Source organism: Chionomys nivalis, chromosome 19 (assembly GCF_950005125.1).
Source record: "Chionomys nivalis chromosome 19, mChiNiv1.1, whole genome shotgun sequence".
Lineage (NCBI taxonomy): Eukaryota > Metazoa > Chordata > Mammalia > Rodentia > Cricetidae > Chionomys > Chionomys nivalis.
Genome location: NC_080104.1, coordinates 42,184,748 through 42,210,261, shown reverse-complemented (window position 1 = coordinate 42,210,261; position 25,514 = coordinate 42,184,748). Strand labels below are relative to the sequence as shown.

At 48.8% G+C, this 25,514-nt stretch overlaps 1 protein-coding gene across 2 annotated transcripts in view; it reads right to left on the bottom strand.

Annotated features, from left to right (window-relative positions):
- Positions 1 to 25,514, bottom strand: part of Lrrc20 (leucine rich repeat containing 20) — a 101,856-nt gene that overhangs the window by 10,095 nt on the left and 66,247 nt on the right. For both annotated transcript variants that reach the window (XM_057751142.1, XM_057751141.1), the window contains exon 4: positions 19,923 to 20,090. In XM_057751142.1, coding sequence (XP_057607125.1) covers positions 19,923 to 20,090 — 168 coding nt within the window. The remainder of the gene's footprint in view (positions 1 to 19,922; positions 20,091 to 25,514) is intronic.

Sequence of the window (25,514 nt, the reverse complement as noted above, 5' to 3'; positions counted from 1 at the left end):
GCGTAATTCTGTCTCGCAACTAATTATGTGTGTGTATGTGTGTGCACGTGCAGTGTGTGCATTGCAGACTGTGCATGAACACCCATGGAGGTCACAAGAGGCTGTCATATCCCTTAGAGCTGTGATTACAGGTGGTTGTGAGTCACACAGTGTGGGTGCTGGGAACTGAACCCAGGTCCTCTGCAAGAACAGCATATGCTCCTTTATTCTTGATATTTATTTAATAAGTATGCATGTTTTGTCTGTATAGATATGCACTACATCTATGCCGTGCCCAAGGAGGCCAGAACTCCTGTAACCCTGGAATTGGAGTTACAGATGGTTGTGATCCATCATGTGGGTGCTGGGAATTGAACCCAGGTCCTCTGGAAGACCAGACAATACTCTTAACCACTGATCTATCTCTTCATCTCCCCACAACAGAGTCTTAATATCACAGTTGTATTATCCTGGTGTGCAAGCATACTTATTTCTGTGTCACCTTTATATGATAAAAGTTCCCCCAAAAGGCTTTGGCTAAAGCAGGCCTCTAGTAAGAGTAAGGCAGCTCATGAACTTAGTTCAAATTCCTCTAAATTCACAAAACTTAAGCAAATCTAACTAGTTAATTTGCTAGTTTTAAAAAATGTAGAAATGTTTTCCAAAATTATTAACACATTTTATCTATGTTGTGCCCACATTTTCTCTAGAGTTCCTTAGGTTTTCATTCACAGATGGAGTTACTGGGGCTGAGAGATGGTTCAGATGGTCTTCTAGAAGACCCAGGTTCAAGTCCCATAGCACCTACATGGCTACTTACAACTCTCTGTAACTGCAGTCCTAGGGGAATCTAGTTCTCTTCTCTGCTCTTCAAGGACACTGAACTGCACAGACATATACTCAGGTATGCACAAAAATCAAAATAATTTTTAAAATGGTGTTACTGATCTGTTCTTAGTAACATTTATAAAAAACATGGATTTTTATGTTTGAGATAATTACTATGTCAGACTCTGTAAAGATTTTATCTAAATGTTCTCTGTTAAAATTTTAAATCACCATTGATTTTTCGAGACAGATGTTCCAGAAAAGAACCTCACGTTCCACCGAACCTTCGGCACAATGACTGATTAGAACTTCAACGACGGTACAGAGGTTAGACTATGAGTTCCGAGGCGAATTATCCTAGGCCAGGCTCACCCTCTTCACGGGCTCATCTCTATATGACCCAACACCTTCCTGACAATTAGATCAATCCTTCGAAACGTCCAGACAGACCCAGGTTCCTACCAATCCGAGGGCTGAAAGTTATCAGATAGCATCTGAGGCTTATAGCTGAGATTTTTCCCAATTTTCTGAGACCCACACAGCTCGGTGTTTCCACCAATGCCTCTGAAAAGCAATTGATTACAATTCTATTTTGTTACTATAAAAAAGTTCACACCATTACTGCGGTGGAAAACTGGAGTCTGAGGTTATCTGAATTGACATTCTCAGACCACGGTCATTCATATTTGGTTCCAGAGCGAACTCTCTTTTTCCCATTTAAGTCTCGTGTTCAGCTCAATGGCCATGCTTGGAGGATAAAGCTACGGGGGCCAAGGGGCCAAGAGGAAGCCCTGCTTTCTCGCTCAGACTGCCATGAAGCAGCCCTAACTGCCTCAATCCACTTTTAAACTACTTCAACCATCCAACCAAGAGCATGCAGAAGGGATCCTGTGCTCCCCAGAGACAAAGAGACACAAAATCCATCCTCAGGGTACTGATAGGAACCTCAGGTTTAAGAAAAGGAAGAATTGGGGAAAGGGCAAGAGACGTGCATATAATTAACCAGTCCCGCTCTTTCCAAGGGGGCCTCACAAATGAATTACTAAGCTGTTAACAACCGCTGTCATTGGTTCTGGCAAGATGGTGGGCTCCTGGGAGGGTGCCTACGTCTGGAGAATGGTGGTCTGTCCTGCCAATCTTTGTTATTCCTGGAATCCAAAGGAGGACAGTGACTCATCTCTGTGCCTTCAGCCTGAGTGTGTATGTGTGTGTGTGTTCAATAGTCATTCCTGAGTGACTAACATGCCTGCCAGGTAGGAGTCAAAGTCAAAGCGACAGACATAGATAAAGGCAGAAATGCCAGGCATTTGTTTTGCTTTGAGTGACCCATGAGCCTGAGCGAGGAGTTAATGCTTTTTAGCAAAAGCTGCTTTTAAGTGCCTGTCACAGGAGCTTGTCAGCTTGTCTAAGAGAGCCTAGCAGAGAAAGAGACTTCAAGAAACTGATGTTTGAGGTCCTGTTCTAGAAGGTTCTTCACAACGATCCACTTTGCAGACAAAGGAATTGAGTCTCAGACTCTTGGTGACCAAGGTCATGGAGCCAGTGACTTAAACAGGAAGGGCAGCCCCTGACCCGAACACCCACTGGGGGGAAGGGGTCAGCGTCAAGACAGTTGCCTGCTTTTTCAGGTTCTTTCTATATCTGAAGGTAGTCATGATGGGTGGGCTGCTCAGGCTTGTAACCCTGTCTGTCACAGTGCTTCCCTCCCCTTCTGTCACTGGCGACTGCAGCTCCTGCCTCAGTTTCTCTAGGGGGACTGAACTGGGAGTTGCTAAGAACCAGTCTCCATGCTGGACTTCATGACTTCTCTGTCCCTCTGCCACGAAGGCCAGTGGTCTGCGCAGTGGCTGGGGTCCCTGGAAGGCACTGCTCCAGACTGTTGGGTGCTGCACTAAGGCCTGCCGCAGCCCAGCCTTGGAGGATCGCTGGGGACTCTAGGCCCAGCGAGAGGCTGTATACCTTGGTCCTTGCTTTTCCCATGTCTACCTCCAAGCCTAGCCGGTCTCTCCACTGCCTGAGCCATTTTCTGAATCTCCTTGATGAAGCACAGAGCAGCTGACTCTCTCTCTCCAGTGATTAACTGACAGAAGCAGCTGAGAAGCAGGCGCTATGGAGGCGCAGACCGTGTCAAGGCTGGCAGAACTGACAAGCCGGAGTAGTCTCACTAGCAGATGACAAGCCCAAGAAGCCAGCCAAGAGCTTGAGGCTGAAGCTTCGGAAAGATCATTTATGCTCCCTGCATCTGGACGAGAGGCCATGATGGATGCAGGATGGAGAGGAGATGAAGTAACTTGTGTCCATGCCAACTGCGCTTCCTTGGGTCTGAGCAGGTGTCAGCATAGCGCTAACAACAGAAAAAGGTCTTGCCGCTTTGGCCTGCGCTTCTTAGGGCTGTGGTCACCCCTAAACTTCTGCTACTTAATATTAGCTCAAGACCACCTCCTGCCGTGTCCCTTGGTCACCCTTCAAACTCTTACAACATTTTTGTTGTTTTAAAGATTTTTTTGTTTTTCTTTTGTTGATTTTCTTTTTTAATTTTTAATTTTTTTTGTGTGTGCACTGGTGCTTTGCCTGCATGTATGTCTGTGTGAGGGTGTCAGATCTTGGAGTTACAGACAGTTGTGAGTTGCCATGTGGGTGCTGGGAACTGAACCCGGGTCCTCTGGAAGAGCAGTCAGTGCTCTTAACTGCTGAGCCATCTCTCCAGTCCCATTACTGTTTATCGAGACAGGGTTTCTCTGTGTAGCCCTGGCTGTCCTAGAATTAGTTCTGTAGACCAGGCTGGCCTTGTACTCAGAGATCCAAGTGCTGGGATTGAAAGCGTGTGCCACCACTGGCATTTTAAAGATTTTTAAAGAAGTGTGCACACTTACATGAGTGTGCACTTGTGGAGGCCAGAAGATGGAATCAGACCCCCTAGAGCTAGAATTACTGTCAGCTATGAGCAGCATGATGTGGGTGCCGGGCACCAAACTCGGGTCTCCAGGAAAAGTAGCAAGTGCCCTTAACCACTGAGGTACGCTTCCAGGTTCCTGTTTTTTGTTTTGCAACCAGGTCTTCGGTAGCCTAGGCTGGCCCCAAACTTTCTATGTAGCCAGGGCTGACCTTGAATTCCTAATCCTCTTGCCATCACCTTCCAAGTGCTGGGATTACAGGCACAATTGTACCCTGCTCCCTTTTACTTTAAAAATTTATCTTAATTTTATGCGTAGATGCTTTGTGCTGATCTGTGCACCAGGTGTGCACCAGGCGCCTGCAGAGGCCAGAGAATGGTTTCAGATATCCTGGAATTGGAGTTGTAGATGGTTGTTAGCTACTATGTGGGTGCTGGGAACTGAACCTGGGTCCTCTGCAAGGGCAGTCAATGCTTTTAACTGCTGAGCCATTTCTGCAGCCCCTCCTTTTACTTTTTGACGTAAGACTCTAGTGTAGGGATGCACAAACCCTTTGCTCTTGCTTCTACTAGATGTTCAACTTCTATTCCACATCTTGGCACCTAAGATGCTATGCATTTAGCTATGGGTTTAGTGAGGCATTCTCGGGCAGCTCTGTTTCCTTCAGCTAAACCTGTAGGATGTGTGATATAAAGTTCCAGAATCCTCTCATGAAACCAAAGCAAAATGTCTTTAAGTATCTAGGTGTGATGGCGTACACTGGTAATTTCAGCATTTGAGAGGCTCCGGCAGGGTTAGGGATGCGGCTGATAAACGCTCACCTGGCACGCAGGACACACTAACGTCTATCCCCAACACTGTATAACTAGCTTAGGTGTAGTGGTATGCACCTGTAACTTTAGCATTTTGGAGGTGGAAGCAGGAGAATCAGAAGTTTAAGGTACCTTTGGTCAGGCCACCCTAGGCTACATGGGACCCTTTCTGTCAAGAAAAAAGGGAAGGTCGGTGGCTGGAGAGATGGCTCAGAGGAATAGAGCACTGGCTGCTCTTCCAGAGGTCCTAAGTTCAATTCCCAGCAACCACATGGTGGCTCATAACCATCTGTAATAAGATCTGGTGTCCTCTTCTGTAGTGCAGGATTCATGAAGGAAGAAACCTATATACATAATAAATAAAAATCTTTAAAAAAAAGAAAAAAGAAAAGAAAAAAGGGAAGGTCTAGGGCAAGAGGATCAGGACTTTGAGGTCAGTCTGGGATACATACCAAGCAAAAACCTGAGAGAGTCTCTTAACTTTCTCATGGTCCACTAGTGTATGGAAGGGGACTGGCCACAAGCTTCTTTTGCAAAGCCCCGTGTCCTAGGTGGGGACTGGAATCAAAGACTTAACAAACCTTGCAGAGAAAGACCCAGATCAGGACAAACGCTCTGCCGCCCTCCCTGATGCTCCTCAAAGTGTTGAGGACCTCCCTACGCTCTGGCTATCGATTGGAGGTTTGGGTAATTAATCAGGGCAGCACCCAAGCGGGCAGAATTTACAGATATTGTTGCCTGAAGTCAGCCTGACTTCGTCCTGTGGTTCATTAGCGCTATTGACTGATAGTTGTTTGATGCAGCAGGACCAGCTGAGAGGCAAAATGGTAAACACCATCCCCTGAGCAATGTGCATCTCTGTGACCCCTCCCCCGTAGCCTGAAAGGATGCTAGGAGGAAGGGAAGGCTGGGCCCAGGGAAGTGGAGAGGGGTGGTGAGTTCCCAGCAGAGTTAATTAGAGGTTAGTGCATCCAGAAAGACTTTAGATTCCTGGGAATCCAGGCTGGCCAGAAGCGGGGGGGGGGGGGGGGGGGGGGGGCTCACTTCACATCTGAGCATCATAGCAACTCTTGATGCCTAGAAACCAAACCAAGTAAGATGAAGGATGTAGAGCCTAGCATCACATCCCATGCTAAACGCCACAGACGAGCATATGAACTCAGACGACCCAGCAGGGCCACGGAATAGTGTCTGGAACACAGCTGCATCTGGGCCACACTCATGTTCCTCAGACTGCGCTAGTGGCTGGATGGAAGCCAGAGTACTGAGTAACTAACCCTCTCCCATCTTCCCAGTGCTCTGGGCAGGAAGCCAATTGGAACAGAATAGTCCCTGCCTTCTGGGATAAGCACAGAGCTAGCCTCAGTCAATCCCTCATACTGAGGGATTTGGGAGGCTACGTGTGATGTGGAGTTCTAACCCTACTACTCAGGGCTTGAGACCCCACCTTCCAGTCAGCCTCACACAGGCGACATAGTGAATTTGGCCCGCAGAGCATACCCAAGCTGGCCTTGGAAACACAATCCTCTTGCTTAAGCCTTGCTCAGGAGATTGCATACCACCAGACCTGTGGTGTGCATGTCTTCATGTATGTGTGTGCATGCACATACACGGAGAAGCCAGAGATTAACATCAGATGTCTTGCTCTGTGGCTCTCACCTCATGTTTAGAGACAGGGTCTCTCATCGAACCTGAAAAGTCCCTCATTTAGCTAGGGAGGCTGGCCAGTGAGTCTTAGGGTGCCCATCTCTACTTCCTCAGACCATGTGGACAGCTAATGTTGACTGTTAACTTGACCCACCTGGAAAGAAGGCCATCTCTGTGAAACATCTCCTTGAGTGATTGCTGATGAAGGAGGGTCCGGCCCACTGTGAGAGGCACCATTCCTAGGCAGGCGGGCCCGGACTGTTTGCTCCTTGGTTTCTGCTTCAGGCTCCTCCTATGAACCCTGTCATGGCTTCCCTTCACAATGGAATGTAACTTGTAAGCTAAAATAAATCTTTTCCTCCCCAGATAGCTTCTGGTCATGGTGTTTATCACAGCAAGAGAAAGCAAACCAGGACAGCCATGCATGGCTCTTTTGATGGGTGCTGTGGATCTGAACTCAGGTTCCCATGCATGCAAGGAAACCACTTTCCTGACTGTGCCATTTCTCCAGTCCCTGTGTGTACTTTGAGGGGGTCACAGGTAGCTCATGTTTGCCTCAGGCTTACTGAGTAGCTGAGAATGACCAGAAACTCCCTAAGGCTTCCTTTCTCAAAGGCTGGGGTTACAGGAATATGCCGCATGCCACTGTGCCTGGTTTTGAAATATCTCATCTACCCCAGAGTCTGTTGGGTGGGGTCACGGGGATACTAAGAGGACCGTAAACTGTTTTCTAGGGAGAAGAGAGCCACTGAGGGGTGTGTGGTAGCCACGGGAAGGAGCCTGCAGTGTTTTAAGATTCCGTAACAAACCTAGAACAGCCTCCTACCCACACACATACACAACCTGTCAGAGCTATCAGCTAGAAAGGAAGAAAAACAGAAAAGGCCCGGCTTCTATCCTCCCCTCCTCACCAGAGGCTTGTGCGATAATCGGGCAATTGCGGAAGGCCACTAGTCACACTGCCTTTCCTTCAAGATTTCTTTGTACTCAGGTCTGACATGCAATCAAGTCTGATCACAACAGTTCTCCTTAGAAATAACAGCCGGCCTCTGGTGACAAGGGGATGATGAACCCAAATCGTAGGCTAGCAGCTATCTTCACTCCGATCTGGCCAGCCCCAACCCTCCAGGGCTCTGGTTCAGATACTCTTAGGGAGGGCCTCAGAAAGAGCGACAATTTCTGCCTCTCTAGTCTCTGCCACTCCCTCCCTTGGCACCACTGGCCTCTAATTGGAGGGCTGGAACTACATGATGGGGCTGTCAGAGCAAAATGCCTAGACTGGTGGGTGGGACAAAGGCTGAGAGCAGTAACCAAGGCAGGGAGTTCGGAGGTTTGGGGGCAGCAGAGCACCATGCCTGGGATTCCAGGAGGTGGTTCAGAGGAGGAAGACACATTTCACAGCACCCGACTCAGCTGTCCTCCAGCAGAATGGTAGCTCCCAGGCCTGGGCTACTGTTCTTGTCCTGAACTACACATCCCCAGAGGTTTTGGGGAGGGCAGTTACAGCTTTTCCAGAGGCCAAAATGAGGTCTTGTCTAGATTCACGTGTGTTTCCAAGTAGAAAAGACCCTATGTCTGGTCAGAAGGGTGCTTATTGACAGGAGATTCTGGTTTAACTCAGCTCCAGTCTTGCCTGCACGCTGGAATCATCTGGAGCATTTTACCTATTTATTTTCTAATATATGAGTGTGTGTGTGTGCGCGCGCCCACGCATCAGCAAATGAGCTTCTGGGATTCTCCTGTCTCAAACTTCCACCTCTTTGCAGATGTGCTGCACAACCACCTCTGGCTTTATGTGGGTCCTGAAGCTTGGGATTCAGGCTCTCACACTTGCTTAGCACATGCTTTACCAACTGAGCCATCGCCTCCGCCTCATCTAGAGAGTTCTAAAAAACCACCAATCAGAATTCCACCAGCGGAGATTCTAATTTAATTGGTGGAGGATACGGTCTGGATTTAGATTGCTTAAAAGCTCATCGGACGATGAGAATGTACGGCTGGTGTGAGCACCACCTCTTCTCTCTGTGACCATTCGTGAGAAGCTGCTAGAGATACTCACGGGGCGCGTCCGTGCTGAGATACTGCACTGCTGCCTCCCTGTGTGGAACTGAACAAGCAGGAGCAGGCAGGGTGTGCCTTGGGAGAGAGCCCTTCATACGCTCCCCGCCCCATCAGTTTCCTTTCAACCACACAGGTTTGTGTTGGACCACAACTTTCCCAGGACTCTCTGTTGCAGAGGTCCATGGAAAAATCCCCTGTGCAAAGTGCTGGCAGGAACGACACGATGGAGCTTGGGTTAGAACCCTTGCCCTGTCCAGATGGCATGACCATCTCTTTGTTCCACAAAGTTGCAGTGGGGATTAAATGAGAGCTTCCTTGAAAGACTCAGAAAACATTTAAGTGGAGAATTGACAAATACCCATGATGCCGCGAGCCCCATAGGAATGGAAAGATTTCATTTTCTTTGAGTCTCAGCTCAGTGTCTGGCATGAAGTTAACATACCCTGCCTAGACCCATGTCTGTGACACCAACAAGCTGCTTCTGCCCTGGGTAGACTTCCTTGCAAGGCTTAACACCCCAGACCAATGCACAGCCCTCCAGAACTCTAGGTAGAGCCAAAGGTAGTAGGCTAGAGTTGGGAGACTGGTGGGTAAGTGGAGCATAAGGAACTCACTATATAACCAAAGATAATCTGGAATTCCTGATCCCCCTGCCTCTGCTTTCCAAGTGCTGAGACTACAGGTGGATGTCATAACACCTAGTTTATGGGGTGCTGGGGATCAAACCTAGGGCTCCGTACAAACTAGGCAAGCACTCTACCAAATGAGCTACACTATTAGCTTGTGCAAGCCTTCATTCCAGTTTAAACAAGTGTTGAAGAACCTCAAAGACGAGCCAGTGTGACGCTAGAGAAGAGCCAACAGTACCCTGGCTAACTGGAGGGTGCTGTCCATCAAGGCTTTGCCACGCGGTAGCCAGCACAGACAAGGCCATTTGGGCAGAGACTAAGCGTATGAAAGGAATTCTGCCTAGACATGGCCTTGCTAGTCCCTTCTGGTTGGATCTGTGCAGGGTCAGGGCCACAAATAGGATCTTCTCTCCGCCTGGGCCCGAGAACCAGGACTTCTTTATATTAACTGCTGTTGAAATCCGTTTGTTGATTCCACAGCTATGGCCAGTAGATGCCTCCACCCCCGTACTGTCTGTTCAGTGAGCTCTCTGCTGGCACAACCTGTGCCTGTACCAACCGTTTGATGTCCACAGAAGCAATGCATAGCTTTCCAGATGCCAGGTCAAAAAGGGGAGTGTGCCTGCTGTGCACACAGGCACCCACCGCCTGAGAGGACGCACCATCCTTCCCAGGTACTGGGATGCTTCTGCGCAGCCACCAGGCAGCAAGGAGTCTGGAAAATCAGGGAAAATTCCAAACCCAGGCCCAGGAAGACAGTTCCATTTCTCTGAGGTAGGCTAGGTGATGCAGGGGCAAGATGGAAGGGCCACAGTTTGCTTTTGCCCTTTCAGACATGCCAGACCAAAGGTCTCTGCCTGGTCAAATCTTTGCCAGAATTGGAAGCTGGGCACCATGACAACGCCCACTTCTCAAATGCTAAGATGCCATCTCCAATCCCCACTTTGCTTTTCAATTTTATGTGTGTCTGGGTACATACGTGTACATCTGGAGGCCAGAGGACAATCTCTGGAGGGCATTCTTTAGGTGCTGTCAACCTTAGTTTTTGAAACAGGGTCTCATACTGGCCTAGAGATCATCAAATATGCCAGGTGCTGGGGACTATTAGTTGAAAATGTGTTACATTTGTTTATGCTGTGGAATATTTGTTTAATGATGCAAACATGTGTTGTATTCTTTTATATTGTATTTGTTTAACTCTGTAAAGCTGTGTTACTCTGTCTGTCTAAAACACCTGATTAGCTTAATAAAGAGCAGAGCGGCCAATAGCTAGGGGAGAGAGGGATAGGCAGGGCTGCGAGGCAGACAGAATAAACAGGAGAGAGGGAGGGAGACATCAGGGGTCAGCCATCCAGCTACAGTCAGCCACAGAGTAAAAAGGAAAAAAAATAATAGAATAAAGAAAAGTAAAAAGCCCAGAGGCAAAATGTAGTTAGAGAGAAACGGGATCATTGAAATTAGAAAAGCTGGCTGGAAACAAGTCAAGCTAAGGCTGCACATTCGTAAGTAAGAACAAGTCTCTGTGTATTTGAGAGCTGGGTAGCAGCAGGACCCCAAAGAGTAACAACAACAACAAAACCAACTATATCCATGCTGGCTGATGCCAGGAACCAGCCTGTCTCCACCTCCCCAATGCTGGGATTACATGCATATCAACACGCCCAACTTGATTTTTATGTGTGTGTGTGTGTGTATACATGTGTGTGTTTGTGCATGCACATGCACATACATGCGTGTGGAGGTCAGAGGATAACATACGGCAGTTGGTTCTCTCCTTCTGCCATGTTGATGGAAATGATCTGGTGATCTCACTCAGGTCACCAGGCCTAGCATCTATCTACCTTTACCCCAGGAACCACCTCACCTGCCCATGCCCACCTTCCCTTTTTTCTGTAAGTTCTGGGGTTTGAACTCAGGTCCCCATTTTTGCAGGGGAAGCACTTCACTGAGCTGTCTCCCTGGCTTTCGATCCCTTCTGTATGTGTGGTGAGGCAAGAAGACGTGACCCTCATGCCAAGAGACTGTTGGTTGCCAACAGCTGACTGCCATCTGTCCTGGCTCTCATCTTCAACTAGAACAAGGTCACTGTGTGACCTTGGACAACTCACTGGGATTTGGTCTCACTCCAACAGTCCATATGTGGTGCTTTAAATAACGATCCCGGCAGGCTCATATATTGAATGTTTGATCATCACTTGGTGAACCTTTGGGAATGATTAGGAGGTGTGGCCTTGTTGGAGGAGATGTGTCAGTAGGGGTGGGCTTTGGGGTTTCCAAGCCCACACCACTCTAGTTTGCTCTTCTTCTCCATCGCATGCTGTGTGGCTCAGGATGTAAGCTCTCAGGTAATGCTCCAGCACCATGTCGGTCTGCCTGCCTGCTGCCATGCTCCCTGCCATGATGATCCATGAACTGTCACCCTCTGGAATGCTAAGCCCCAGGAAACGTTTTCTTTTATACGTTGCCACAATCATGGTGTCTCTACAGCAATAGAAAAGTAATTAAGATATCATGGTTACATCCTACAAGCCCTTGTTTGACCTTGCATTACCTTACAGGCCACGACCTCCACTTTGGAACAGACAGCTTCCTGCCTGTCAGTGAGACACAATGAACTCATTTAATCTATTGTTCTAGTCACTGGAGGAAATGGTGACACCCAGACATCGAACAAACCTGGAAGAAGAAAAAAAAAAAACCCTACATTTCCTTGAACACTGGCAGTTAGGTTTGGCAACCAATGTTGCAGCAATTAGCAGGGTGCTGGGTTCTGTCTCAGATGCCAGAGCACTGCCCGGTGCAAATGTCACCCACTGACCTCACAAGGCCTTGCAGAAGGGCTTGGGTTCAACCAGTTGTCCTACAGCCTCTTGTTCTCCTTCTTCATACATGTTCTTCCCTTTCTCCAGCACTAGGGATTGAATCCGAGGAGCTCAGACAGGCTAGGCAAGGGTTCTACCACTAGACAGAGATACTGTCCCACCCAGCAGTTCTCACCTTCCTGATGATGGGAGGCACCATGTTACCTGAAGCACCTCTCCTCACTCGCCCAGTGCTGACCTAAGGGTGGCTGATGGCGGTCCAGCCTACAGCTGCTACTACAGCCTAAGATACTTCTGCAAACGTCCAAGTTCCCACAGACCTCCTTGACTTGAAGTGCCCTTGGTGGTTTCTGTTTGTGTACTTCCCAAACAGGTATCTGGGACAACAGACAGGACATGCGGTGGGAAGGAAGTTTATAACCAGGAGCTATGATTTGTCAGCCAAGGCTGAAAGGGCCCCTGAAAATATACAATTACATAGGAGACAAGCTACTGAAAGTCCATGGAGGAACTTTGCACTTTAGAAAATGCTATGGCTAGATGTGATGACGTATGTCTCTAATTCCAGCCCCAGGATTATACAGGGAAGGCTATGCAGGGATCAAAATTTAAGAATTTGTCTCAAAAAGTAAATTAAATAAAAGGCTCTATGTAGACATATGTCCTTGATGTCCTTGGTTTTTTTTTTTTTTTTTTTTGGCTTTTTGAGACAGGGTTTTCCTGTGTAACAGTCTTAACTATCCTGGAACTAGCTCTTGTAGACCAGGCTGGCCTCGAACACACAAAGATCTGCCTGCCTCTGCCTCCTGAGTGCTGGGATTAAAGGCGTGTGCCACCATTGCCCAGCTTTTTAAATTTTTTTCAAAGATTTATTTTTAATGTGCTTGAGTATTATGCCTGCATTTGTATGTGTACCATATGCCTAGTGCCTACGGAGGTCAGAAGAGGGTGCTGAATCTCTTGGAACTGAAGTTACAGATGGCTGTGAGCCACCATGTGGGTGCAAGGAATTGAACCTGGTGTTCAAGCAACAAGTACTCTCCATGGTTGAGCCAACTCTCCAGCTCCTTATTTGTCTTAAACATTTTTGTTTATCTTATGTGCACGTATATACCCACATGTTTGTGCACACCATGGCGTGCATGCAAGCATTAGAGGACAACCTGGGAGAGCTGCTTCTCTCCTTCCACTGTGTGAGCCCTAGGGATCAAATTCCAGTCCTCAGGCCCGGGTGCCGAGATCCTCTGTCCGCTGAGCCATCTTGCTGGCCCAATGTCCACCATTTTCTAAAGAGGGCTGTGAGGATAAGGACCCCCTTCTTATCTTCAGATGAGAAAACAGAGTCTCTGCCTTTAGTCCAGTGACTTCACAGAGTAAATGGCAAAAGTGGGAGTCAAACACAGACCTTCAGGTCCCCATCCATCTTCTTTCCTACCATCACTAAGTGACAGGCAGGAAGCTGTGGGCACTTTTCTTTCAAGCATGGGAACCTCAGTTCAGCCCCTAGTGCTGGCACAGGCATACCTGTTTTTACTATTACTTTTTTTAACACTGATTTTATTTCATGTGTCTGGGTATGTTGCCTGCACACTTGTCTGTGCGACACTTGCATGCAGCGCCTGTGGAGGTCAGAAGGCGGCATCAGCTGCCATGGAACTGGACTTTGGTTTGTGAGCTGTCATGGGGGTGCTGAGAATCAAACCTGGGTCCTCTGGGAGAGCAGCTAGTGCTCTTGACCACTGAGCATTCTCCCTAGCGCAGCCCCTCCACATGCTTGTAATCCCAGTGGTGGGGAGGTAGACAGCCAGTCTTGCCTACTTCCAGAGTACTGAGAGACCCTGCTTCAAATACACACGGTGGTGCGAGGGTTGGGGAATGGTGAGATGACTCAGCAGATGTCTCAGTTTGGGTTACTATTGCTGTCATGAAACACCAAAGCCAAATCAACTTTGGAGGAAAGGGTTTCTTTGCCTTACACTTCCACATCGTTGTTCATCACCAAAGGAAGTCAGGATGGGAACTCAAACAGGACAGGAACCTGGAGGCAGGAGCTGATGCAGAGACCTTGGAGGGGTGCTGCTTACTGGCTTGCTCCTCATGGCTTGCTCAGTCTGCTTTCTTATAGAACCCAGGACCACCTGCCCAGGGGTAGACACGCTCACAGTGGCCTGGGTCCTCTTATATCAATCACTAATTAAGAAAATGCCTACCAAGCTTGCCTACAGCCAGATCGTACGAAGGCGTTTTCTTAGTTAAGGTTTCCTCCTCTCAGGTGACTCTAGCTTGTACTGAGTTGACGTAAAAGCTGGCTGACACTGCAGGTGAAGGTACTTGCAGTTCTGAGGGACTGAATTTTGAATGCAGGCCTCATGCACCAGGCAAACCGTAGGCCACTAAGTTCTAGTCCCAGCTCCTGCTTTTAAATTCATTTGTGTGTGTGTGTGAGGGAATGGAGATGGGGTCTCCTGTGGTTCAAGCTGGCCTGGAATTCATCACATAGCTGCAACTGACCTTGAACTACCTCCCAAGTGCTGGAATTACAGGCAGCCATCAAGTCTGGCTATTTACTAAGTCTTCAACAAGAATGGATTTTCCTCTGCGCCTTTGCTCTCTGGAGCAGTGTGGGTGCAAAACAACACCAGAATTGAGGGTCGCAGAAAGCCAACTTCTAAACTGAAGTGAGAGCCTCCTGCTTAGCAAAATGAAGTCGTTGGAACGTGTGATTTCCTCCTCACCCCCACACACTCCAGCTCTGAATTGGCAGGCAGCAGGGAGTGCTCACTAAGTGAATGTAATGATCTGTGTTCCTCTGATCCACCATGGACGTGCGGCTTCCTGAGGTGGGAAGGCTGACTCATGGGAGTGGCACCCTGGCATGAACCCACGTCCCTGCTCACAGTCAGACTGAACATGTCACCTCCTCAGAATCCCTCTCTGGAGCATTCTGGGAATCCTGTCCCTAAAAGTACAAGGACAGCCATCTGTTTACAGAGTCCCCTGCACTCTGGGCCCCAGCATATCCGCCCCTCCCCTGGTGGCTATATCCTTCCCAGCAGTGTAGCTGGCATTTGCCTGCAAGCTGCGAGGTCAGGACGAGAAGCCCCCGCTTCTCCAGAAACTGTGTTCCCCTCCCCCAAGCAATTTTGTTCATAAACACTTAACAAGCCTCCACAGACAGTCCGTCCTCCCTATATGTTTATTCTCCACGGAACAATCCAACCAGCCACAGCCCCAAACTAGGGAACCATGTTTGTACTGCGCACATGCAGAATTTTCTTGTTGCTGTTATTCCCTATACAATGTGGTGTAACAGCTATGCACTCGGCATTCACACTCACTCACACGTTACATTGAGAGCCGACTGAGTACACGAGAGGCCATGTGTAAGCAGTGCAAGGGACCTGAGTCATCTCTGCAGGGATGGTAATCTCAAGAGTCCTGGCACCTGTGCCCTATGGAATCCCACTGGCGACTGGCACTTTCTGGTTTGGAAAATAGAGGGACCATCTTAAACCTCATAGATTTTTAGGTGACTTGTTTGGGCAAACACTCTTTGCTTGTTTGTTGATACAGGGTTTTTCTGTGTAACACCCCTGACTGTCCTGGACCTCACTTTGTAGACCAGGTTGGCCTCAAACCGCTTCTGCCTCTCAAGTGCTAGGATTAAAAGCGTGTGCCACTACGGCTGGCATTGAACAAATACTCTTAAGCCACCAACGCCCATCCCCGCACAACAAACAACCATGCTCCCCCAAATCCAGAGACTCCCCATCTGTATGGGAAGCACTAGGGGCCAGGGAAGGGAGGGAGTGAGGGAGGCAGCCCCTCCACCTGCTCCGCTTCCAGTCCATCTGATCCAAGTGTTTAGACTCTGGGGAATCTGGCCACTGCAGAGAGCAGACTATAAGACAAAAGATCTTCTAGACTAAGACCACAGACCAGAGAGGAGTTACAGGATAATAGGGGCCAAGGTTGTATGATACAGTAGGAAATATGGGCTGGAGTGTGGGAACTGGTGGCCAAACTAGCTGAGAACAGAGGTTCTGTTCCCTGTAAAACTACTTTCTGAAGTATCTTTGGGTAGGTCATTATTATTACTATTATTATTATTTAATATTTGATTTAATAGTACTGTGTGTATCTATGCCAAGAAGCCAAAGGAAAACTTTTTGTCATTGTTTGTTTTTAGATAGCCCTGGCTGTCCTGGAACTTACTATGTAGACCAGGCTGGCTTTGAACCTGCCTGCCTTTGCCTCCCCCAAATGCTGAGACTAAATGCGCCTGCCACTATGCTAGGCTTCAAGGAAGATCCGGTCAAGTTGGTACTCTCCTTCTACTTCTATGTGGGTTCCCTATATTAAACGCAGGTGGCCAGGTTCTCACCGGCTTGGGTAGCAAGCACAATACGTCTTGACAGCCCTGGTGGTTTTTATTATGACCATGGTAAGAAACACAATTTTTCACCACAACCCCAAACAGACACCTGAGTGTACACACAGTAAAACTGAAATTAAAAGTCACAAAGTAACAACGTACCGTGCTTCGTGCAATGTACCCTGATATTTTCTACTCTATTAAAAAATTGCTGGTCTCAACCCACTAATTTGCCATTACAGCTCCCCAGTGGATCACTGCCTACAACTGAAATAATCAGGCTGACTTGGTCTTAGGGACGTTAGAGGCACTGTGAGGCTTCCAAATCCCTGCTCTGATTTTGGTTGTGCTTTCTAGCCAGTAAGCTGCAGATGCCACATGGAGTGCTCACGGGGTAGCAGGGCAGGCGGCTACAGCAGAGGGGACAGCACAGAGAAAGCAAGGCCACAGACGAGAGGCTGTCTGCGCAGCCAGTGCCTCATAGCTGTGACACCTGAGGACATTCGGGCATCCGAAAACACCAAGGACAGATGGCACTCCATCCTGGGCCTCGGAAAGCAAGCAGAAGTGTCCTCCCACATGGCATGCTCTGCAGAGGGTCCTGGATATCTTCTCTACATGAAATGGACCCCCGACTTTTCCTTTCACCCCAGAACAGCCCAAAGTATGGAGTAGAACTGGAAGGCAGCACTAGCTGCAAGAACGGGGTGGCTGGGATGACCATGGATACTATAAGTATCAGTCTTCTAGGGCCCAGATAGGAGGCTTGGTGAGAGGAAGCCCTTCTGGGTGGGGATGGGGGAGGGGGTCCCTCCAAACACTTACAGCTGGTTCAAAGCTCACACTGCTTGCTGAGTAGAAGCTTTCCAGTAACTCAGAAATCTCAAAGTTATTTCTGGGGTGGACAAGATGGCTCAGGGGTGAAGGTGCTGGGCTTGCCTCCAAATCTAACAACCGGAGTTTGATCTCCAGGACCCACAGGGTGGAAGAGAGAATCTCTTTCTTTCTTTCTTTCCGGAGACAGGTTCTCTCTATATACAGTCCCAGCTGTCCTGGAACTCACTATGTAAACCAGGCTGGTCTCGAATACAGAGATCTGCCTGTCTCTACTTCCCAAATGCTGGGATTAAAGATGTGCCAAGAACCAACTTCTAAGTTGTTCCCCGACCTCTTCGTGTGCACCTGGGCTCATGCCCCAACCCCCATAAAATAAGTAAATAAATGTAATAAAAATCCCATGGCAAAAGTTTTTTTTTAAAGTTTTTTTTTTATAAAAAGATATTTTTCATAAAAAATTTGGCTTTATTTTTCCAGCACCGTTTTAAAGTTCTAAGAGGAAATACATCACTTTGAAGACATCCCAAGCTCTGCCATTTCAGTCCTGTGGGAGACGAGCTATAGCTGGCAAACGGTACAAAGCTCTACCTACTGAAGGATGCACATATTCACTGGTGACAGCCCCCCACTCCTACCCTGGAGCTTGTCTTACTCCAGAAGGGCTATGAAGGATGTGGGATGGCCTTCCCATTGATTTGGAAGCAGAGCAGCCACTGGGAAACCAGAATGAACCAGGGAGAGGGAGAATTGAGGCAACTCAGCAGGGTATGATGGCTGCCTCGGCCCATCCCCTCTCTCTGCCTGAGAACAAGTCTCCTGCAGTCTGGCGGCTACCAAGGTTAACTGGGCACCTCTAGAGCAGCTGCTGCTTGGGGACAACCAGGGGTCTTTGCGGGAGAGAAACAGCTCCCTCCCCACCCTGGCATCTCTGTATCCCCTAGCACTAGCCTCTGACTAGGGCTTAAACTACTTCCTGGTACAGTCTAGGCACTGAGGTCCCTTTTACCGGGCCACGTGTACAATATGAACTTGGCCACAAAGGCTAGGTGGACCTCTTAAGAGCCTCAGTTTCTCCATGTGTCAAGTGAGGATGTGTGTCATGGACTTGGTGAGCTGTAAGCACAAGTGACAAGTTATTACTGTCACTCACAGGAAGGCAGAGATGTAGGGAGCTCACAATGAGTCAAGGTTGCTTGTCCTTGCTGTGGCACTGCTCTGAAGAGAGACACTGTCAACCCTGAGGGAGAGGAAAAGTCAAAGTGCCTGGACCCCTGGTTTTGCCCGACTTAGTGACAGCCACATGACGGGCTGCAGCCAGCACAGATACTTAGTCTGCTCCCAGGCTTTGAAGTGAAGCTCTCTTTTCTTGTCTCTGACCACCTTCTGGGGTAGCCAGAGATGACCTGAGAATCAGGTGGCCACTGACCACATATCAGAGAGCTGCCCAGAACTTTGTCTGGGCCCCCCTGCTCAGCTCTGTATTCGGCACTGACCACAGGAGCCCTTGCCTGATAGATGGCTGACTCGGATCCACTGCAGGAAGAAGTGGAGGCAGAGGAAGTGAGGAGCAAGCAGAAGGCAGCGCCAGGAATCTGAGATAGAGCTCAGCACAGCTTGGGTGACTCGGGGGGTACAGAAGGGGACCTCGCAGTGAGAGGGCACCCTGGGGATGCTCTATTTGCTTAGAGACGGTACAGAGGACCAACTGACTAGTGAGTCAACTCAGGCCAGACTGCTCAGGGACCCCAGGCCTTGGGAGTGCCAAAGGATTCTCTGGGGCCAGCAGTGGGGATCCTCACCACAGACACTGGGCTGAGGTTCATAATTTTTCTTGCGCAGTCTCTCCATGAATCTAATGGTCTCCTGTAACACTGAGGAGCTCATTTGACTCAATGGTCAAAGAACAGATTCAGGGGCCAGGGAGATGGCTCAGCTGGTGGAGGGGCTTGCCAAGCCTGATGACCCAAGTTCAATCCCCAGTGTGCACAAGCTGGGAGAGAACTAGAGAACCGACTCCTTCAGGCTGCCCCTGACCTCCTGTACAATCTGCAGCCAGCATGCACGTGCGTGTGTGTGCGTGCATGCACACAGACGCAGACACAATAAATAAATACATATAATTTAAAATTAAAGAACAACAATAACTACACAACAGACTGAGAACTGAGAAGGTGAGCTGGTTTCACCTCTTCGCAACCTGTCCATAGCATCCTGGATATTGAAGCACTGACTACCACACAAGGCAAGTACTGAGCGCAAGCCATTCCCCTGCTGCAGCCTGAACCACTTCAAAGGCCATTGCCTTTAATCAAGAGGCAGAAAGGACCACAAAAACACTTGCAGGTAACGTGGCTGACGTTAGAACAGCCATAATGATAGAGGCACAGTGAGAGGGTGAGACGGGGCCAGTGGAGTTAAGAGCCAAGGAGCTGAGGACACAGAGAGAACAGTGCGCATCTGCTCTCTCTGGGGACGTCAGGTTCCTAGCTGAAGAGGACACTCAGTTCTGTGAGGTCCTGGTGTAACAGCGAGGTACTGCGCTGATGGGAAGGCAGGCACATTCTAAACCTTAGTAGAAACCAGCCTCTGGGGGCTGGCTTTTATAGGAGGTACTGGCCTGACGCTTCCTCATGGTGGGGGCCCTGAGTGACTGTTCTGAGCATGACCGGCTTGTGGCTCCTGCTACTTTCTGGGAAGAGAGAAGACTCAAGTAGGGCTCCGTGTAACGGGGCTGATGGTGGAAAAGGACTGCAGTCAGCTGAGGGTGGCATATGAAGATCTAGAGAGATAGGGCGTGAGGCCCACACTGCCCCGCGTAGTTCAGGACTGTGCTATGGGGAAAGCCCAGGCTGCTGACGGAAGTGTGTATCTGAGCTAGCACCTGGCAGGTGGCAGGGCTGTGACGTGGTGATCTTCCCAGGCTCACTGTCTGTTCAGGTGTCTTGGCCCTGCAAAGTCAAGCCTCCCTTATGCTCACAAAAAGTAAATCCCAGCGCTCTGCCCTCTGCCAAGCCTCAGACAGCAGCAGCCATACTCACCCACGATCTCATTCTCCTCCAGGTTGATAGTCTCCAGTTCAGGCAAGGCGGTGAGCTGCTCTGGGAAGTCTTGAAACTGGTTCCGGGACAGGTCAATGGCCTTGAGGTGCTGGAGGCTGCTGACTTCGTTGGGGAGGCGATGGAGGTAGTTGCCTTCCAGGCGGAGCTCTGCCACAGGAGGGAAGAAGGAGAAATTGTGAGGGAAGGAGAACCTTCCAGAGGCCACCAGCGTTGCTGCCAGTGTTCAGGCCAGGAGGACAGTGAGAATGACCCTGCCTCACAGGAGGGCCCCAAGAGGATGGCTCCAGGTCTGTTTGCCCCAACCTCTGCCCAGGACCTTCTGCCATTACTCTGGCAGAGGTATCCCCGCTTTGGCTCTATAAGAGGCTCAGGTCCAGGTGTGATAGCTCCCTCAGACTGGCCTTGTGGGATGTGTCAGGACATGCACCAAAAGGGTCATGACCTTTCTCCAAGGCCCTCTCTGCTCCAGGACTGTCGGGGTAGCCCAGTTTTGTTAGGTGTTCTTGTTTCTCACCCAGCCACTACCAACAAAATGTGGACAGGATCCTCCCCTGGAGTGGTGACCGTGAAGCTAACCAGTGGCTTCTGGAAAGAACCCTCATGAGGAGGCACTGAGAGATAAACCACGGCAGAAGCTAAAAAGCTTTGAGAAAAAGGCTCCTGGGCCAGACATGGGGGTGCATAGAGAGGCAGACGTAAATGGATCTCTGTGAGTTTAAGGACAGCCAGAATTACATAGAGACCCCGTGGAAGGAAGGAAGGAAGGAAGGAAGGAAGGAAGGAAGGAAGGAAGGAAGGAAGGAAGGAAGGAAGGAAGGAAGGCTCCCTCTGCTGTGTTCGAGAATTTCCTTACTGCTACATGGCACACGAGATTTTTTTTTCCCTAGCCTTTAGTTCTTAAACTCACAGAAGAAAGGACTCTGTCAAGACCCTGAGATGGTCGCAGTAACATTAGAGGAAAGAAAGGAAACAATGAGCAGAGACAATAGGAAGCAGCTTGATTCGAGGGAGGCAGGGATACCAGTGATTTGGAGGGAGCCTTGCAAGATCTCCAGATGGCTAACCTGAGAGGCTTCTATTTAACATACTATTTTTATTGATTATTTGGAAATTTCACATGAGACATCACATCTACTTCCCAGTCCTCCCATGTACACCTCCTGAGCCTTTTAATCTCCCTGAAACAAGAGGAGGAGGAGAGAGAAAAGTCCAATTTGTGTTGCCCGTATACTTACTGGAGCATGGTCAAACTCCTAGTGGCGAGCCCCTTAAAGAGAACCGATTCCTTTCTCACTCCCACTAGAAGCCATCAACTGTGGAGAGCTACAGTTCAGCACCCCATCACAATTTTTAAGAGTGATCTTCCATGGCTTCCTGCCTCGACTGTTTCTTTTGGGGGGTATGTGGTATGGGGGAGAGAGGCTGTCACAAAAGGAAGGGCTTCTATTTTGTGATGCTCGAATTAGCTATGTCCATTTCATATGTGCCTCTGCATTTTATTCTTTTCAACAAAGAACAATATAAGTATAAGGCAGACGTTGGCTGTGTGGCTAGAGTATAATTGTCGGAAATATAGCTACATAAAATATGGGGTGGTGCAGAAAGGAAGGAAAGAGGCAGCTCCCATAGGAGCCCTCACATAGGAAGAGGCAAAAAAGACAGAACCAGGAGGAAGAGGGTGGGAAGCACGGGGCTATGACAGGGAATCGGTTGCCGGAGCTGGAGTGTGAGTCGCAACTTGCAACTTGGCCACCTCCAGCTGACATAGTCATTTTACCCATTTAGATCCCAGTTTCCTTACCCAAGACAGGCGCTGGTAGGCACCCGCCTCATGGGGATATGAAGAACTATGTCAGGTCACATGGGGGAAAAGCATCAGGAGACAGAGGGAGCTGTAGCTGTGTTTCTGGAGTGGGGATAGGCCACTCGGGGAGCAAGACCATCTGCATGTGACCGTACACTAGCCTGCTTCTCTATGATACAAGTGCCCCAACTCTGTATGACCCAAAGGAAATGGAGACCCTGAAATGTCACATCATGTCCCTTGGCTCTTCTATGCAGCACCAACTTTGTGGACATGTGACCAATGCTGTCCCACAGGGTCCCATTCCTTTGGAGTGGAGTGCCCATATGCCGTATTTTCTTTTTGTTTAGTGACACAATCTCATCATACAGCAACAGTTTATGTCAAACTCAAGGTCCTCCTACCTCAGCCTCCCAGATTCTGGGATTACAGGTGTGCCTCACCACGGCTGGCTTGAAAGTCTCCATCATTTTACTTAACTGTTTTGTTCTGTTTTCTGAGACATGGTTTCTCTATGAAACAGTCCTGGTTGTCCCGAAACTCTCTTTGTAGACCAGGCTGGCCTCGTACTCACAGAGATTTACCTGCCTCTGCCTCCCGAGTGCTCGGATTAAAGGTGTGTGCCACTACCGCCCGACTCAACTGTTTTATAAGCAGCTGAGTTGTGATGTCTGAGTTTATGTGTAGGCCTGCCTCCATCTCAGGGCTATCTGCGGCCTCCCTTCCCTCTCCTCCGGACCTGTGTTAGGCCTTTGACTTACACAGCCCTCCACCTCTGGTAGAGAACACCAGAGTCAGGCCTGTGTATTCTTTGTTGTCTCAGGCAGGCACATGGCAGTTGTCCCTCATCCCACCCCTGCCCAGGGACCTAGTGTGCAGCACTGTAGTGTTCCTGGCGTGGGTGGCCAGTTGGGGACCGCATATTGGCAAGACTGATACTCTAGGCTTTCTCTGCCCCAGGTACCAAGCAGGTCTTGATGCCTAAGGTTAAAGAAGAGGAGCTGGAGTTGTCTGTCTGCTCAAGGTTGGGGGCTCTTAGTTAAGGGGACGGACACCTGGCCAGTGTGAAGCGAGGTGGTCTAGCATCTGGCTGCCAACAGGCCTGATCATGTGCATACTGGCACCTGGCTTCGCCGGTGGGCCTGGGCTGGAAGCCACTTCTTTTTTTTTTTTTCCCCGTTTTAACCTTTCTGAGCCTGGCTGAAGTCGGGTCTTTTTGACCCACTCAGAGCACCTCTGAAGTCAGAAATAGAAACACAAGTTGTCTAATTCCAGGGTTTTGCCTGTGAGCTAACTGCCCTGTAAATGCACTTCAAACAGGTTTTGTGTGACAGAAAGAAGAATTGTATAACTCATCTTAAGTCTTTATTTTTCCTTGGTGTTAGGTAGCAAAATGGAAAGCAGCACGGAAAGCTATGAGAGGCGGCCAAACAAAGCTTTCTATTTGTTTTACAGCACGTCCCCCAGAACAAGAGTCTAGCACTCCACCCCTGAAGCCAGCCCAGTCCCTTCCTCTGTGTTCCATGTTCTCAGAGGGCTCCTGTGATGTGGACCCGGGTTGATGGCCTGTTCTGAGATCCCTACAGCCCTCCTTAGTGTTTGCCACAGTAAGGGTTCGGAACCTTGTCTCCTTCAGTAGGGCCTCTGTGCGCGCGCGCACACACACACACACACATACGCATGCATGCACACACCCACGCACGCCTCTAGCCACACTCTATGTCCTCTGCTGTGTTATGCTAAGGCAGGAACTGCATGTGGTTCTTCGTTTCTATGCCCAGCCTCCTTCGGGCCTGATGTGGTGGTCACTCAGTAAGTACCCTATGAATGATGGGAGGGGACGTCAGGTGGGGCCACCCAGTGTCCTATCTTTGGCAACATCATGAACCCAAAGTCCCATGAGCAAATCCAAGGCCTGTTCCATGTAACCAACCAAAAATCGATCCCTTTTGCAGCTAGGCTCGTGAAGAACCATGCCTGACGCACAAAACACCCCTATCTGATGGTGGTACAGAGCTGTCATTCAAATAACCAGGAGGCTCAAAAATTGTTGAGTTCAGTCATCTGGAATTCCGTGTCTCATAAGAGCCTTCAAAGCCTGCCTCTGGATAATGGTTATTAGTTACAGTGCTGGGGGCAATGCCAAACGTCTAGCTCACGATGCCCTGGCCAAAGAGCATTTCCTCACGCTGAGCAGGTTACTGCCTTGGGGCCCTCATAGTTTGATTGATTGATTGATTCATTCATTCATTCCTTTCACTTTCCCTTCCTTTCATTTCTTCTTTTTTTCTCCCTCCCTTCTTCTGTTTCTTTTGGGGCAATAGGATCTCCTGCAGCCAGGGTTAGCCTCAAATTCCTTAGGTAGCTGAGCATGACCTTGATCCTCCTGACTCTCCTGCCTCGACCTCCCAAGTGTTAAGAATTACAGGTGTCATCAGTATGGCTATAGGACAGGGCCATCTCAGGCTCCCTCTCCTCAGCTGTCCAAGGAACTAGCTGGGGACATCTCCTTGGACACCTGGGAACCCCTCTAGAGTCCAGTCTCTTGCCAACCCTAAAATGGCTCCCTTAATTAAGATATATACTTCCCTGCTCCCATATCCACCCTTCCTCCATCCCAACCACCCCCTTCCCTCAAGCTCTCCCCATCCTTCCCTTCTCACTTTTCTCTCCCCATCTTCCCTTACCCCCACCTCACCCCCACCTCTGAGCTCCCAATATTTGCCTGGCAATCATGTCTATTTCCATTATCCAGGAAGATAACTATGTTTTTCTTTGGGTTCACTTTCTTATTTAGCTTCTCTAGGATCATGAATTACTGGCTCAATGTCCTTTATTTATGGCTAGAATCCAGTTATGAGTGAGTACATACCATATTCATCTTTTTGGGTCTGGGTTACCTCACTCAGGATAGTGTTTTCTATTTCTATCCATCTGCATGCAAAATTCAAGATGTCATTGTTTTTTACCACTGAGTAGTACCCTAATGTGTATATATTCCACACTTTCTTTGTCCATTTTTCCATTGAGGGGCATCTAGGTTGTTTCTAGGTTCTGGCTACTACAAATAATGCTGCTATGAACATAGTTGAACAAATGCTTTTGTAGTATGATTGGGCATCTCTTGGGTATATTCCCAAGAGTGGTATTGCTGGACCCTGTAGGATCGGGTAGGTTGATCCCAAATTTCCTGAGAAACCGCCACACTGCTTTCCAAAGTGGTTGTACAAGTTTGCATTCCCACAGCAATGGATAAGTGTACCCCTTACTCCACATCCTCTCCAGCAAAGGCTATCATTGGTGTTTGATGGAGGTGGGTCTTGTATTAATCTGTTGCTTTCATTGGTTAATTAATAAAGAAACTGCCCAGGCCCATTTGATAGGCCAACCCTTAGGTGGGTGGAGTAAACAGAACAAAATGCTGGGAGAAAGAAGCCGAGTGAGTGAGTCGCCATGATTCTCCTACTTCAGACAGACACAGGTTAAGATCTTTCCTGGTAAGCCAGCTCATGGTGCTACACAGATTAGAAATGGGTTAGATTAATATGTAAGAGCTAGCCAATAAGAGACTGGAGCTAATGGGCCAAGCAGTGTTTAAAAGAATACAGTTTCCATGTAATTATTTCGGGGCATAAGGTAGCCATGCGGGCGGCCGGGTGCCGGGGACACAGCCCCGCCGCTCTTATTACAACAGGTGTTTTTGATTTTAGCCATTCTGACAGGTGTAAGATGGTATCTCAAAGTTGTTTTGATTTGCATTTCCCTGA